The 13,479-nt window shown below is 39.3% G+C and overlaps 1 protein-coding gene across 16 annotated transcripts in view; it reads right to left on the bottom strand.

Moving 5' to 3' along the window:
- abi3bpb (ABI family, member 3 (NESH) binding protein b) overlaps positions 1–13,263 on the bottom strand; it is a 37,208-nt gene extending 23,945 nt beyond the window's left edge. For 7 of the 16 annotated variants that reach the window (XM_040006572.1, XM_040006574.1, XM_040006579.1 and 4 more), the window contains exons 1-2: positions 12,975–13,262; positions 3,608–3,787 (exon numbers count right to left, since the gene is read on the bottom strand). In XM_040006572.1, coding sequence (XP_039862506.1) covers positions 3,608–3,787; positions 12,975–13,065 — 271 coding nt within the window. In that variant the 5' untranslated portion in view covers positions 13,066–13,262. Of the gene's footprint in view, positions 1–3,607; positions 3,788–11,477; positions 11,721–12,974 lie in introns of those variants that run through there. The other 9 variants (XM_040006568.1, XM_040006571.1, XM_040006569.1 and 6 more) reach the window with 4 other exon arrangements.
- Between the last annotated feature and the right edge of the window lie 216 nt (positions 13,264–13,479).

Below are 13,479 nucleotides of genomic sequence, written 5' to 3'. Positions count from 1 at the left end.
AACGCCTCACTGTCAAACTGAACACATTTACTCTGCAAATATCACCTGATTTTTGTGATCAATAACTCAGCTCCTCATATTTGATTAATATTTCAGCCATCTGTGCGATCAATATGGTAATTTTTTCCTGTATCACGATGTTCTGTAGCATCTAACAAAGCCGCTGTCAGCTGATGAAATGCTTCTTTATCACAATCTCCTCCTACACATGACTTCATTTAAAATTACAGCGTTTTCTGACAGTTCTCTGGACTGAGTGATGTTTAACTTTCCAGTAAGAAAATGTCCTCAAGCTGATTTTTTTTCTAAAAACAAACCAGTGTCTTTGTTGGTTTGAGAGGAGACTGTATTCATCTCTACAGGTGTAAACATGTCCCACCCCCCAAATGACCCCATCAATCACATGCCCTAAACAGATTAAGGATTTGTCTGTATTTACCAAACCATCCTCCAAACTTGAGCCAAAATTCAGATGTTTTTAACACCATACAGTGCTACTGTTTCTCCACTCTCGTGCAGTAAAGTTTAAATTAAAACAGCAACAGTTTGCCTGCAGAGGAAATGGTGAAGTATCCCTGAGTCGTCATGAAGCCATGTTTGTGTCTCATGTGGCTAAAAAAACCAAAACCCCGAAACCACCGGCAGCGTCGGATTTAAAGAGTCAACACTGCGGTTGCAGTCCTCCTGGAACTGCTGATGGATGATCCTCCGTTGAGGGTTTTTAAACAGGAAGGTAAACACCGCAGGAAATGTTTAAGAGCAGTTCTGATACCACAGTCCCGCCCAGATCGTCAAACTGACATGACATGACCTTGAGGCAGAAGTGGCAGTGATGAGAGATGAGTGGTGAAAATGAAGAAGGAGATTAAATTAAAATTCTCCCAGAGGAGTTCCAAGATCCTCCTGTATCTAACTGTTTATATGTGTTTATCATCTGTCTTCTGGATTTAATTTTCCCACAGTGAGGAAAGTAAATATGACATGGAAGAATGGGATACCTGATTTTCCCAGCAGCACATGAACTCAGCATGTCTCATAATGCCAAGAAAGGAAGAAACACTCAGATCTGAATTATTCAAATCAAATAATCTGAAGATGTTTGGATGTGTGGTGAGCTGTCCACCAAACCTCAGCCAGATATTGCACAGTTTGAACAAGGTACAAACCCATATGGAAAAGATATAAATAAATCTTATAAAGTTTGTATCTGTCTTGTGTGAAACTTGTATGAAAAGCATACAAGAGTGAAAACAGATATAAGATCCTTAGAAAAATTATATAAATGAAACTTGTATGTTTTGGATACTTACTAAAACAATATATGAAAGTGGCCACTTTCATGAGTAAATCATATAAGCCTTATATGATTCACTATATGAAGTAGGCCACATCTGATGCAAGTCTTTTATTTCTTTTCCATATGGGAAGCCACTAAGTAAAGAAATGAAGCTCACAATTGATGAGAAAAGCTTTTCTGTTCACCAAACCTAAGCCAAATTTTAAGTCATATTAATTAATCATCAATGGCAAAATATATTTTATGTCATCAGAAATATACCAAGAAAATCAAAGCTAGACCATGCAAATTCTGGCAATTTTTAATCAGAATCATCAGAATCAGATTATCTTATTAGTCCCAGAGGAAATTATGTGGTCACAGTTGCTCAAAGAGAGTCAGAAAACATAAAGCATCCAAAAGACTAAAAAAACAGACCCAAACTTAATCAAAAGTTGGAACTTCACTTCCATATCTGACTTAAGTATCTTTAATGCGATACACAGAGAGACTGGAGTAAAGCTGATGTTTCTCAGCAAACTACTAATGTTGTACCAATTTATAACACGAGCAAAAGTATTATGCCAGAGTTCGGATGTTTTCATCAAAGCCAATCAAGCAGTTGATGAGAAAATTGTCTTTAAAAGTTTGGGCTCTTTTTGTTGAAGTCTCCACCAAAACTGATGCCAACTTTTAAGGAAGTTCCATCAATCATCTGAGGAAAAACTACCACATTTATTTTTACCAGAAATCTATCCAGAAAACCAGTGCCAGACTTCTGGCACAATTTGGCTATGTCTACCATAAGATTTGAAGAAAACAAAAAGACAAAAATTTATCATCACACGAGTAAATGAGGGCCTGTCTACCAACCTTCAGCCACCTCTTCATCATTGAATTAGTATCTTAGTGACCCACACAGAGAGACTGGAGCAAAGTCACTATTACTGTACATTAATCAGAAAAGTAGGGACGCAGTGAATAAAGTATTTAAAATAGCACCACTAAACTTCAGCCAAAGTCTGTGTAATTTTAAACATAGTACGAAACTACTTCCAGCAGGATGAAAAGAAGCTCAAAGCTGATAAGAACTGCAACTGCATCCAAAATCAGTAATGTCATTCATGAACAGCCCAATTTAGTTGATTTCAAAGAAAGTACAAAGCTAAATTTGCTACACTCTCATCACCAAGAAATTAAGCTCTCAAGGCTAAGAGAACCTGGATAAAAACATCCAAAAGGCAAGAAAAGTTGAGCGTTTTGGCACCTGTCCATCAACCGAAATGTTGTAGCCTCTTGACTTCTAATTCTGCCAACATACACGGCAATACTGAGCAAATTTTGGGTTTTCACACAAAGGACACCACAAAACCTCAGCCAAATTTAGTCATATTTTAATGTTTCATAATGCCAACATGATAAGCAGTTTTGACCCAGGATTTATGTTTTTTTCACTTCCACATCTCTCACTAAAGCAAATGTATCCAAGACCATAAACAAACTTCAGCCAAATCTGGTGTTTTTTTGTGAGCATAATGCAGAGCCAATATTTGTCATTAGATGATAAATGGGCTTTCCTGCTTGAGGAGAAATGTCCTCATAATTCTGGTCTAAATTCCAAAAGCTGCTGCAGTCATTTAGTCCCAAGTCTGCAGGAGTGCAAACAAACTCATCCTGCATGAAAACTGGTGTTGAAGGATGACTTTCAGCCGGTTTTCTGTTAACCCTCTCACTGTGGCCGATTATATGCATCATACCATCACAACTTTTAGAGCTTTCTTGGTGTGATGGGATAAAAATTCTTGGCTGCGCTTCAGAAAACGGATCAGAGCCACCTGCTGCTGTCACTGTGGGACTCTGCTGCTTCTCAAAGCTTCTTACATTCTTCTTTTCCCGAAAGTATTCCTACAGAAACTCTCACTTTCCCACGAGTGTAAAGCTTTAGACATGGAGGTTTGGTGGTCACACCGATGCAGAAACAAAAGTTCCAGAATCAAAACAACACAAAGTCGTGGTTTGGCACAGATTTAATCATCTCCTCATGAACCTGTTTAATGTTTTAAAGACAGACACTAATACATTCAGCTTCTGAGAATTGTATAAAGGGAAAATATTCGGAAAAGGGAGTGGAAGGTTTCATTTTGCCCAAGTGTACTATTTTTTTCTAATAAACTTTTAAGGAAATTCATAAAGATCTGCTGCCTTTTATCTGCAAAGACCATCTTCATCAGCAACTTGATACTGATTAAAACAAATGGAAAAGTAAATTGGAAAAGAAAAACATTATAAATATACACATACTGTAGATGAAGAAATATTTGTAGGTCTTACCCATCTCAGTCTCGTAGGGCTGTCCGTTTTCAGGCAGCTGGATGAACTGTTTGGAGAACATGCTGCTGCCGTAACCCAGAATATAACCCTCTAACTTCACATCTGGACTTGGACGCACAAACTTCATCACAATGGTGTCACCAGTGGCGTTGATTTGAACCTTCATGTTCTGTCGACGCACTAAGGAAGAGAAGAAGCAAGACTATTAGGGAATATCAGGAATTCAACAACAAATACTCAAGGTGAGAAAAAATCATAACATAATCAAAGTTCATGTAATAAAAATTTACAAAGTCAGAACTGTGTGATACATTTCAAAGACATTTTGGTTGTTGACTCAAAAAATTGGTACCAAGACCAGATTTAAATGTTTCAAGACCAAGCTCTGATTTACTAAGGCATAAATATGGGTTGAAGACCCACTGGCAACATCTGGTTGATAGGTAAAAACGACTGATAATAAGTGGTTGCTGGCTGTCTCAAGTTGAAATCAGTCATAAAAAGGGTGGCTGTAGCTCAGGTGGCAGAGCAGGTCAACCACTAATCAGAAGGTTGGTGGTTCAATCCCAGGCTACCTGGGATCCTTGGGAAATATCCTTGGGCAAGATAATAACCCCATGTTTGCCTACTGGTGGTGGTCAGAGGGCCCGGTGGCGCCAGTGTCCGGCAGCCTCGCCTCTGTCAGTGTGCCCCAGGGCAGCTGTGGCTACAATGTAGCTTCCCATCACCAGTGTGTGAATATGGGTGAATGACTGAATGTAGTGTAAAGCGCTTTGGGGTCCTTAGAGACTAAGTAAAGTGCTATACAAATGCAGGCCATTTACCATTTTGCTCCACCAAAAATCTCTTTTCAATTGCTTTGGTCACTAACAGGTTGCTGCAGTCACCCATAATTTGCATCTAAAAAATGCACTATAAATTAAGTTTCAAGAAATTGAAATGTATAAAAAACATTTTATATACATAATAAAAAACTATGTTAATTGGAATAACATTTTATTTTCCAATAGTCATGTTGCCATTTCAGTTTTTCTTTTTTTTTCTTTCTCCTGCCAGTGTGCCACTGAGCTCTGTCAAACCCAAACAAGTAGTATCAGATCAATCTGATGATAATTACAGTTGAACACTTCGCGAAATTAGCACAAACAGTTAGAGGGGAACCATTTGTTTTAGCTTTACAGAAAAATCAAAGACCAAAGTGAGGACAGACAGGGACTCAAACTCTACACCAGCTCCAGTGTCGCTCTGAGCTTTTACAGTCAATCATCTTGTATATCAAGTAAGAATTCAGAGTTCAACCACATTTCACTGTAAGTACAAATTAATTAAATAGTCTTTATGAACACAAAGACAAGATACTTACATTTTTAATTCAAAAAGTGATTGAAACATGGCATGTTATCGAATCTTCAAGACAGTCAAATAAGGATTTTCTAATAAGATGCCCAAAACTCTAAAACTGGTCTGGAGAGAACATTTCTACACGGGCCTATAAGACTTTACTTTTATAGAAATTAGCTTAGAAAGAAATGGGGAAAAATCAACAGAGTTAAAAGTGTGGCCTATAACTTACTGCAGGAGTTATTTAAAGTTATTGTAACACGATTAAAGAGGGTATTTGCACTCGAAGCTAATCACTGAAGCTTAGTCTAGCCCACTCAGTGTCACACTGTGATCCAGCGGGTACCCCTTTAGTGTCTTTTTCCATGGTGTCTGAAATAGAAACCATGAGACTGTGGCCACATGTTCTTTGCTGGTGTAGCCACTGTCACAGGATGAAAACAAAGGAGAAACTTGTTGCAGATGACAAAAGTTTTTTTCCTAACATGTGGTTTTACATTCTCAAGGGACTTATTTTAACACAAAGCAGGACCTTTTCCTAAAACAAACCAAGATAATCTCACTGCAACTGGAAAAAAAGAAGTAAAGGTTATGTTTTTAGAAATCAAAGGCAGTAAAAACAAACCATGGTGAAAGTTTTATTGATATATAGCTCCATCAAACAAAAATCTAAACCACGCAGTTGTTAGTGCCTGGACCTAAGCAAGAATCTAGACCAAGTTCATAAAACGTCCATAAAGGACACAAACCAGTTCTCAGAATTAACATGTCAATTACATGAACAGCACAATAATCCATCAGCACAGTGTGGATTTTATAGGTCTCTAAAATAATGCTATTTTCTCTTGGAGGACCAATGACAAAGGAGATCCTATATAGAATCCTGCAACACAGACGGCCAGTGTTGCACAATGTCTTCAAACGAGACAATGTTTGTTCATCAATTTTAAAATGTTTCTTGTTTTTGTTTGCTTTGTTTGTTGTTTGTTGGAGAGAAACCACATTTCCCTTGACAGGTTATTGAGATTCTGTTTTATATGTTTGGGGACGTCATTTTTGGAATAAATGCTATATTAAATTCCTGATGATGGAAAGAGTTTTTAGAGTTTTCCAACACTTTTATTACAAAATGAAGCTGCCAGAAATTTATTCCAAAGAGAGAAGAATTATGTCTGTCAATTTTCTTCTTCTTACCCAAAGTTATATTCAAGACAATCCTTTCCTCAGGTTTTCCAATTCCTCCTGTGGGATCCTGAGAGAGATCCATGGGATATACAACTGATTTCATGATATTGGTGTACGTTATGGTCTCCTCAGAGCTTGGCATTCCATGCCCAGAAAACCTGGGCTGGTGTCCAGAAGGCATTTGGATTAGATGGCCGAACCACCTCAACTGGATGAATACTGGCTCTATTCTAAGCTCTGTCCAGTTTATAGTCCAGTAACATGGACGTTTCTGACTGGACTGAACATTCCAGTCTGAAGGTACAGTCTGTTCTGTAGGGGAAGTCATGCTTTGATTACATTTCACGCTGAGATGGATATCTCATCTAGAATCCACATTCTGTATATCTCTGTTTTTCATGGTCTTTAACGATTTCCCTCAGAGCCTCTGCTCAAGCAGTTAATGAGCATGTTTGGTGTCCAGTGGCAGATCCTCCTGACCTCTGTCTGCAGAGTTCAAGTGCATCATCATGGTCCACACTTAAAATTTTAACAAGGACAAAATGTTTCAGTCCTGCAGGGTTTTCTCTATAAACTTTTTATTTTCCAGACCCCAGAGCTCTGACAGTGTACAAACACAGGAAAGCACGAGGAGGTCCAAATTACTCTATGAATAAGCTGCTTTAAACCAAGCCAGCATCAAACTTAGCCTCCTCAGAGTCAGAACTCGCAGACATGAAACAGATTTGACCATTTCCTGTGCATCATTATCTCTGATAATCCAACTGGAGAAACTGGAGAAAAGACGTTCAGAAGCTGCCTGGGAATCAGTCTGTTTTCCTTTAGCGTCACAGTAACAGTACATCAATGAAACACTGTAAACTGAGAGTTCAGCAGACACTTCAACTACCCGTGAAGTGATACAGGCTGAAAATGTCCAACTGTACCCAAATCAAGGTTACTTCATGTGAATACACCAGAAGAACTCAAACTTTGACCTGGAAAGTCCTAAACCTAAAATGGCTGAATCAGCAGGACTTGCAGCCTCTTTAAGTTTTCCACATCAGCCAGGGTTGCTTGTTTTTCCAACACTTTCCCACCATTTAAAGAGGACCGACTTGCTTGAACATGATGAAGCTGTTAAGAGTTCATCTGCATTTGGTTTTCTCTTGAATCCACACCATGAAAACTCAATGACGAGGCAATCACACATGTGACGCTTCATGTTCCTCTCCATGCCTTCATGTGGCTTTCTGAGCTATGGTAACATTCAGACTGGCTTCTGACGAACTGCAAACCAGTCCCAGCATAACAAACTTGTTAGCTGGATTTTTGTAAGGTTTCCCACATGTAATCCCAAAAATTCCTCTGTCTTTAAAATGTTTCTACTCTGAACACAGAAATTCACTACACAGTTGTTATTATTCTCTAGCTTCTGATAATCTGTCTTATCAGGTAGATCTTGTCTGGCTGTCACCACAATGCAGTATCTCAGAAAATTGTAAGGATTTTTTATATACATTTATGATCCAAATACAATGCTCATGTAACGCTGCAAATTTGTAATATTTCACCACACTGTATTTAAATATGTCCAGTTTTTTTTAAGATTGCTGCAGCAACTTAATGTGCACCAATTTAGGTGCTGCCCCTTGCTTTGTGTGGTTCTGCTGCAGGTTTATTTCTGTTAAAAGGGAGTTTTTCCTTCCCACTGTGGCCAAAGCACTTTCCCATAGGCAGGTGATCTGATTGTTGGAGTTTCAGTCTTTTCTTTGTGTTATGTACAGTCTTCACCTTACCTTCTTGATATAAAGCACCCTGCGGCAACTGTTGTTTAGTGCCATATAGATAAAACTGAACTGAAACTGAATTGTAATGGTGTTGCAAAGCCCATGTAGATGATATTGAATGCTGGAATGTTGACAATTTTTGACTTTGTAGGTCTTTAACAAAGATTTATTGCCTCAAACCTTTCATAAAAAACACTGTGATCTGTAAATTGTGCTCCTAACTTTTATGATCCAAGTATCTCTATCAGCTGAAGCCATCAACTGAGGCTCTGTGATGTTTATGTGAGAGGTTATTCAGCCTTAAATAGAGGAAGGTTAAATCAGCTGCTGCTGGAAGACACATCCTTTCATAGAAGTGACTCCAGGTTAATGTGGAGCCAAATTGAGCAGTTTGAAGTGATAAATTCCAGCAGAGGAGCATTTTTCTGCTTCTGAACTGTTGTTTTAGCTGATTAACTCTCTGTGCAGAAGCTCAGTGGAACAATCAGGTCTAATTAGGCATTAAAGCCTCCTGCGAGGAACGGCATGTGCCCAATCACTAGACAAGTGTTTTCTTTTTTAGTTTTTTTTTTGTAAGGTTTGGATTTTTCCAAGCATGTCATTGTGTTCAAGTACATCCAGTCCATCATCTTGTCGAGGTTTTCTTTGGGCTGTTTGTTCATGCAGATCAGTATGAGAAAAGCCTGCAGAGAGGCCAACATGCTGGACGTGTGGAATCATGTAGCTCATTCTTGGCAGCGCTGTTTGGCCTGTGGAAGGCGGAGGGATAAACCTCAACATCATGACAGACATCAGCCCCCCACCCCCACGGAAAAAAAACAAACAAAAAACAGTGCTTAATATAGACGAGGGTTCCCCCTCTCAAAAGCATGGACAACATATCCCAGCTGCAGCAGTTTTCTCGGTGTGTCAAACTCTTATATCTCTGTAATGACTTTCATTTTTCCTTAGGAACAAATGGACCCTAATGAAGAGACATTAAGTACAACAAAATACCACAAGTACCCACGAAACCAGCGTCAAATGGAAGAAAAAGTACTCCAGCAAGTAACCAAAAGTACTATAAAAAACCTCAAAATAAAGCCACAAACAGTAATAGCTCAAAAAGCTATCAGTGTTCTCATCAACTAACATCATCAAATGTGCTACATTAAATACCTGCAACAGTACAAAAGACAGTCAAAAAAGCATAACATTTTCTATAAATTCTTGCAGCACAGAGCCAAATGCCCAGAAGCACAAAAAACAACCATAAGAACTCAACAATTACCAACAAGTGTACTAAAACAGGTCTTTTACTTCATCTTACTACAAGAAAAGGGTATCACAAGGAGGTAAAAGTACAGAAAAATCACCCAAGTGTGCAAAATATGAAAACCAAAGAACAAGTACTGCCATGTAGTATAAAGAACTATACATTAATTATGTCATCACCAGGTAGCACAAACAAACAGTAATGAACCAAGTGCATCAAAGTAAATATAAAGCTACTCTAAACTTACACTGCTATGAATAGGAAAGTACCACAAAACTGCTCAAAATAAAGTACCAAAAAGGAGCACAAAGTCCTAACAAAGGCTAACATACTACAAAAAACCAAACTGTTACATCAAAGTACTGTGGGAAAAAACAATCCAAAGTACTATAAAACGGCATCTGATCCACAAAGAACACATAAAGTATTACTATGCACACAGAGCAGCTATAAACTGCTCATAACCCAGAAAGGTTTCAAGATAACTACCACTAAGAATACATTAGAAGTACAGCAAAACATCAAAATGAACTGAAAGATAATGTTGTACCAAAAAGTGATACATGAGTCACTGAGTACTGCAAAAAAACATGAACAATAAACCACCACACAAGATGCAGTATTAGAAGGTACTGGTCGTAGTCGGACGACCAGAGAGACACACATAACATTTTCCAGTTAGCAAAAGAAATCACCTGCGTGCAGTCTGGAGTCTGTTTCTGCACACACTCAGTGTGCAGCAGCTCCTTTTAAGGGAAGAAATGCCACCAGACAACAGAGCGAGCCAGCTCATTAGCAGCAATGGTAAAACAGTGTGGTGGAACTCAAACAGTCGTCTGTGATACAGCACAGCCCCCGCTATCTCTAGACCTCCAAGCTTCTGCTCCTGCTGCTGGCTTCAGTGAGGATTGTTATCATCTTTCAGGTGGGAAATCCCCCCAAAAGAAAATACACAAAGAACTAAAACATGCTGAAACTCAACTTTAAGCCTGAAACTGATCCTGAAATAATCTTCAAAGTTATTTATTTGAAAAACTCCATGAGAAAAAGACTGCACATTGATCCTGCACCCCCTTTTGGCCACACCTCCAGATGGTTTTTGTGTAACTGGATTTAATTTACTGAACATAAAATGCTAATTATCATGAGATGTGTCACGGCACCCTAAAGGTAAGCTACGAAACAGCATCAAAAACCCACCCACTCATACAATTAAAATTCATCAACTAATCAATGAAAGTACAAAAATGTTACTTAGTGCCCCCTGCAGGTCACCTGCAACTGAAGTTACATTTGTAATAATTAAATCTGTTTGTGTATCCGACTCTAAACATGTTGGCTTCTCGAGTAAAGCTGGACATTTTAATGGGGAGTCTATGGGGACTGACTCACTGCTGGTGCCTCAATAGATATTGCATGTTTTAGCATTTAAGTGGGGACTAACCTTGGGTTGTTTTGTTTTTTTTATATAAATGACCCCAAAAAAAAAGGCGAAAAGGGGGGCCCCTTCAGGTCAACTGCAACATTATGTTAAAAAAAAAAAAACCTCAGTTTGGCTGCTTTTAAGGCGAGAAACAGTTCAAAGAGAAACCAAACAAATTAGAGACGTATTTAATAAAAATGAAGAACAGAGAAAAAAATTAGTGTTAGTGACACCTTATCGTTTTACACAATAAGTCAAAAGAGAAATCTTTTTGCAATATTACATGGCATTTCTTTGATAGGACAAGCTTTACATCCACTCTGAGTTTGCACAGGGAAAAATGTGAAGAAACGGTTACACGTGCAAAATTATAACCCTCGAAGTCTATTTGTACCTAGATGTATTCAACGAAAATAACGGAAAACAGCTGTTTTTTGAAGCAGCTGCCCAGAAAACTAAAACAGGACTTGTATGGAAGTTTAACAATGACAAAACCCCTGCAACTGGTCTTTGTTTTACAAACTCTGAGAGCCCTGTAATCCCCTGTTTGGCTAGTTAACTTTTCCCTTTAAGAGCTTCGTTATAAAAAATGAATCTAACAGCTGTATTTGGGCGTGGCCTGATGAAACTGTTGTCAAGGATCCCCCGAATCTGAAACAAAACCAGCTGAAACAAACAAAATCAAAGCAGGACTTAGCACGAAACTTGTTCCACATTTACACACGTGTCCCTGTGTGCTTCTTAATCTTCACCACATTAATTACATTTTTGCTCACTCTGTACTTTTGCCACCAATAAACTTCCCTATAAAGGAAGAACTGCGGAAAATATATGCAAAAAAAAATAAAACAAACTGAAAAAGAAAAAACACGGAGCTCCTCCAAACACATCACTCACTCTCTCTGTCCCTCTATGTTGCTCTTGGCTGTCTCTCACCCGGTGAGGTAATCTTCTCTGAGCCGTCACGTCAGACCACCGTGTCTCTCTGAATGAGGGGGATTTTATCATCTTACATAACATAAAAAGCTCACTGAGCCAGAAAAAAATGACAGGTTGTTTCATGAATTAGCCCCTCCTCCCATCGGGCCAGGGCAGGCACAACCTGCAGCAAAGCCTGGCTGCAGGAGCTGACAAAGACACCGAACCAAAATCCACCTCAACACTCAGCCAAAAGGCAATCAGGAAAAGGCCAAAATGCATGTATTATAAAGTGTTCTGAAAGAGTATTCTGTCACTTCTCCGCAGCTGCAGACCATTATTGCAGCCAAAGAAGCCGAGTCAGCAGAAAGGAGAGAACGCACTGATGACAGAATCAGGCAAGCACCTGCAGGCGAAGAGCTGCACAGGTCATTAACGGCACACATGGCAGATTAAGCAAGACAAAAACTCAAATCTATTCACAAATGAGTCTTTTTTTATGTGCAGGAACACTGAAGGATAAGCAGGCGCTCCAACCAGGGAAATCTGCTAATTCTGCTAAAACTTGGGACAAGTAGTAGCATGAAAACGCTGTTCAGCTCTTAAACATTCAGTTTCCTCAGGGTTTCCTCATGTGTCAAAAGATTCAATAAACTCATCACACTGAACTAATTTGGACACGTTTGAGATATTTGACTGCCTTTTGCAGCCTGTTAACTTTATAATTAACTTCAAGGTAGTTGTACCCAATCATCATGCTGACTTTAGCACTTCTAGCGTTGTCCTCATAACTTTAATGTTTTCTCTTTTTCTCTTATGTTTATGCGTCTTCTGTGGACAGATTTTTCATCCCTACTCCTACTTTATAATTTAACCATTTATTTTCACTCTTGTGTACCTGCATTGCTTCCTGCCTAAATCTCCTACATCCATTTACTTTCATCTTTGCACTTTTCCACATTTCGTGACTTAAACCTGACTTTTTGTCTTCTCACACCTCACGACTTTGCCATCCTATGCACACGTGTTCACATATTAATTATTACATCCATCCTGTTTCACAGACCCACGGACACATTTTTGTTGCTGCAAACATTATTCTACATTTGCTGTATTACATTGTTATCAAGTTGATACCACTTTGTTTCACAACTATTTGTTTCTTTTCTGTAGACATTTCACCCACTTACTTCCATTCTTTTAGCATTTATTTCTGTACATTTTCCTCATTTATTTCAAACCTCCTACTGCTTAGTACTACTTGTAAGCATGTCACCATCTTTTGTTTCACAACTTTATGCCAATCTGTTTCATTCATGCATAAAATGAGCCATTTACTCTTTTAGTTTTTGCATTTTTATTATTACAGCTCTGTTACTTTACTTATTTCTGCTTTCTTTCATGCCCGTGCTACCCCGTTGACTTCACATTACGCTATGCAACTTGGGTTTTTTGCATGCCGTTTTGTGCACTTGCCTCTGATCCTCTGTGCAGGGATGCCGCTGAGGAGAGTCGTGCCCTCGAGCAGCAGCAGGAGGACTCGGAGGAGGGGAGAGATGCCTGGCATGACCTCTCAAAGCTTCAGCTTGCAGGAGACGAGGATGAAGGCGAGGATGGAGCCTCTGGGATTAGCCTGGAGATGAAGATGGGGCGCAGATTTAAAGGATGAGGAGCGACCAGGTGCTGGACAACTTCACTAAGTGCCTCTCCCTGCAGTTGGTCAGTCGGACTTAGGACTTGTTCAGCTGTTGGACGTCCTCGCTGTGAAGAGGGGGACCACTGAAACGGCAACATCTATAGCTTCTGCAGGTGGGCGTGGCCTGGAAGGCATCTCCAAGCCCCACATACGGCCCTCTGTTACTGTACATGCCCTCCTCTCTCGGCAGCCTGCACCCCTCCCTTTTCTCTCTGGACCTCAAACATGATTTTTTTTCTCTCTCTCTCTTTTACCCTCTCTCTGCTTTTTTCATCATGCACACCT

The sequence above is a fragment of the Simochromis diagramma genome, unplaced genomic scaffold (genome assembly GCF_900408965.1).
Source record: "Simochromis diagramma unplaced genomic scaffold, fSimDia1.1 OVJJ01000518.1, whole genome shotgun sequence".
NCBI classification, from domain to species: domain Eukaryota; kingdom Metazoa; phylum Chordata; class Actinopteri; order Cichliformes; family Cichlidae; genus Simochromis; species Simochromis diagramma.
This window is presented reverse-complemented; position numbering and strand designations above follow the sequence as displayed.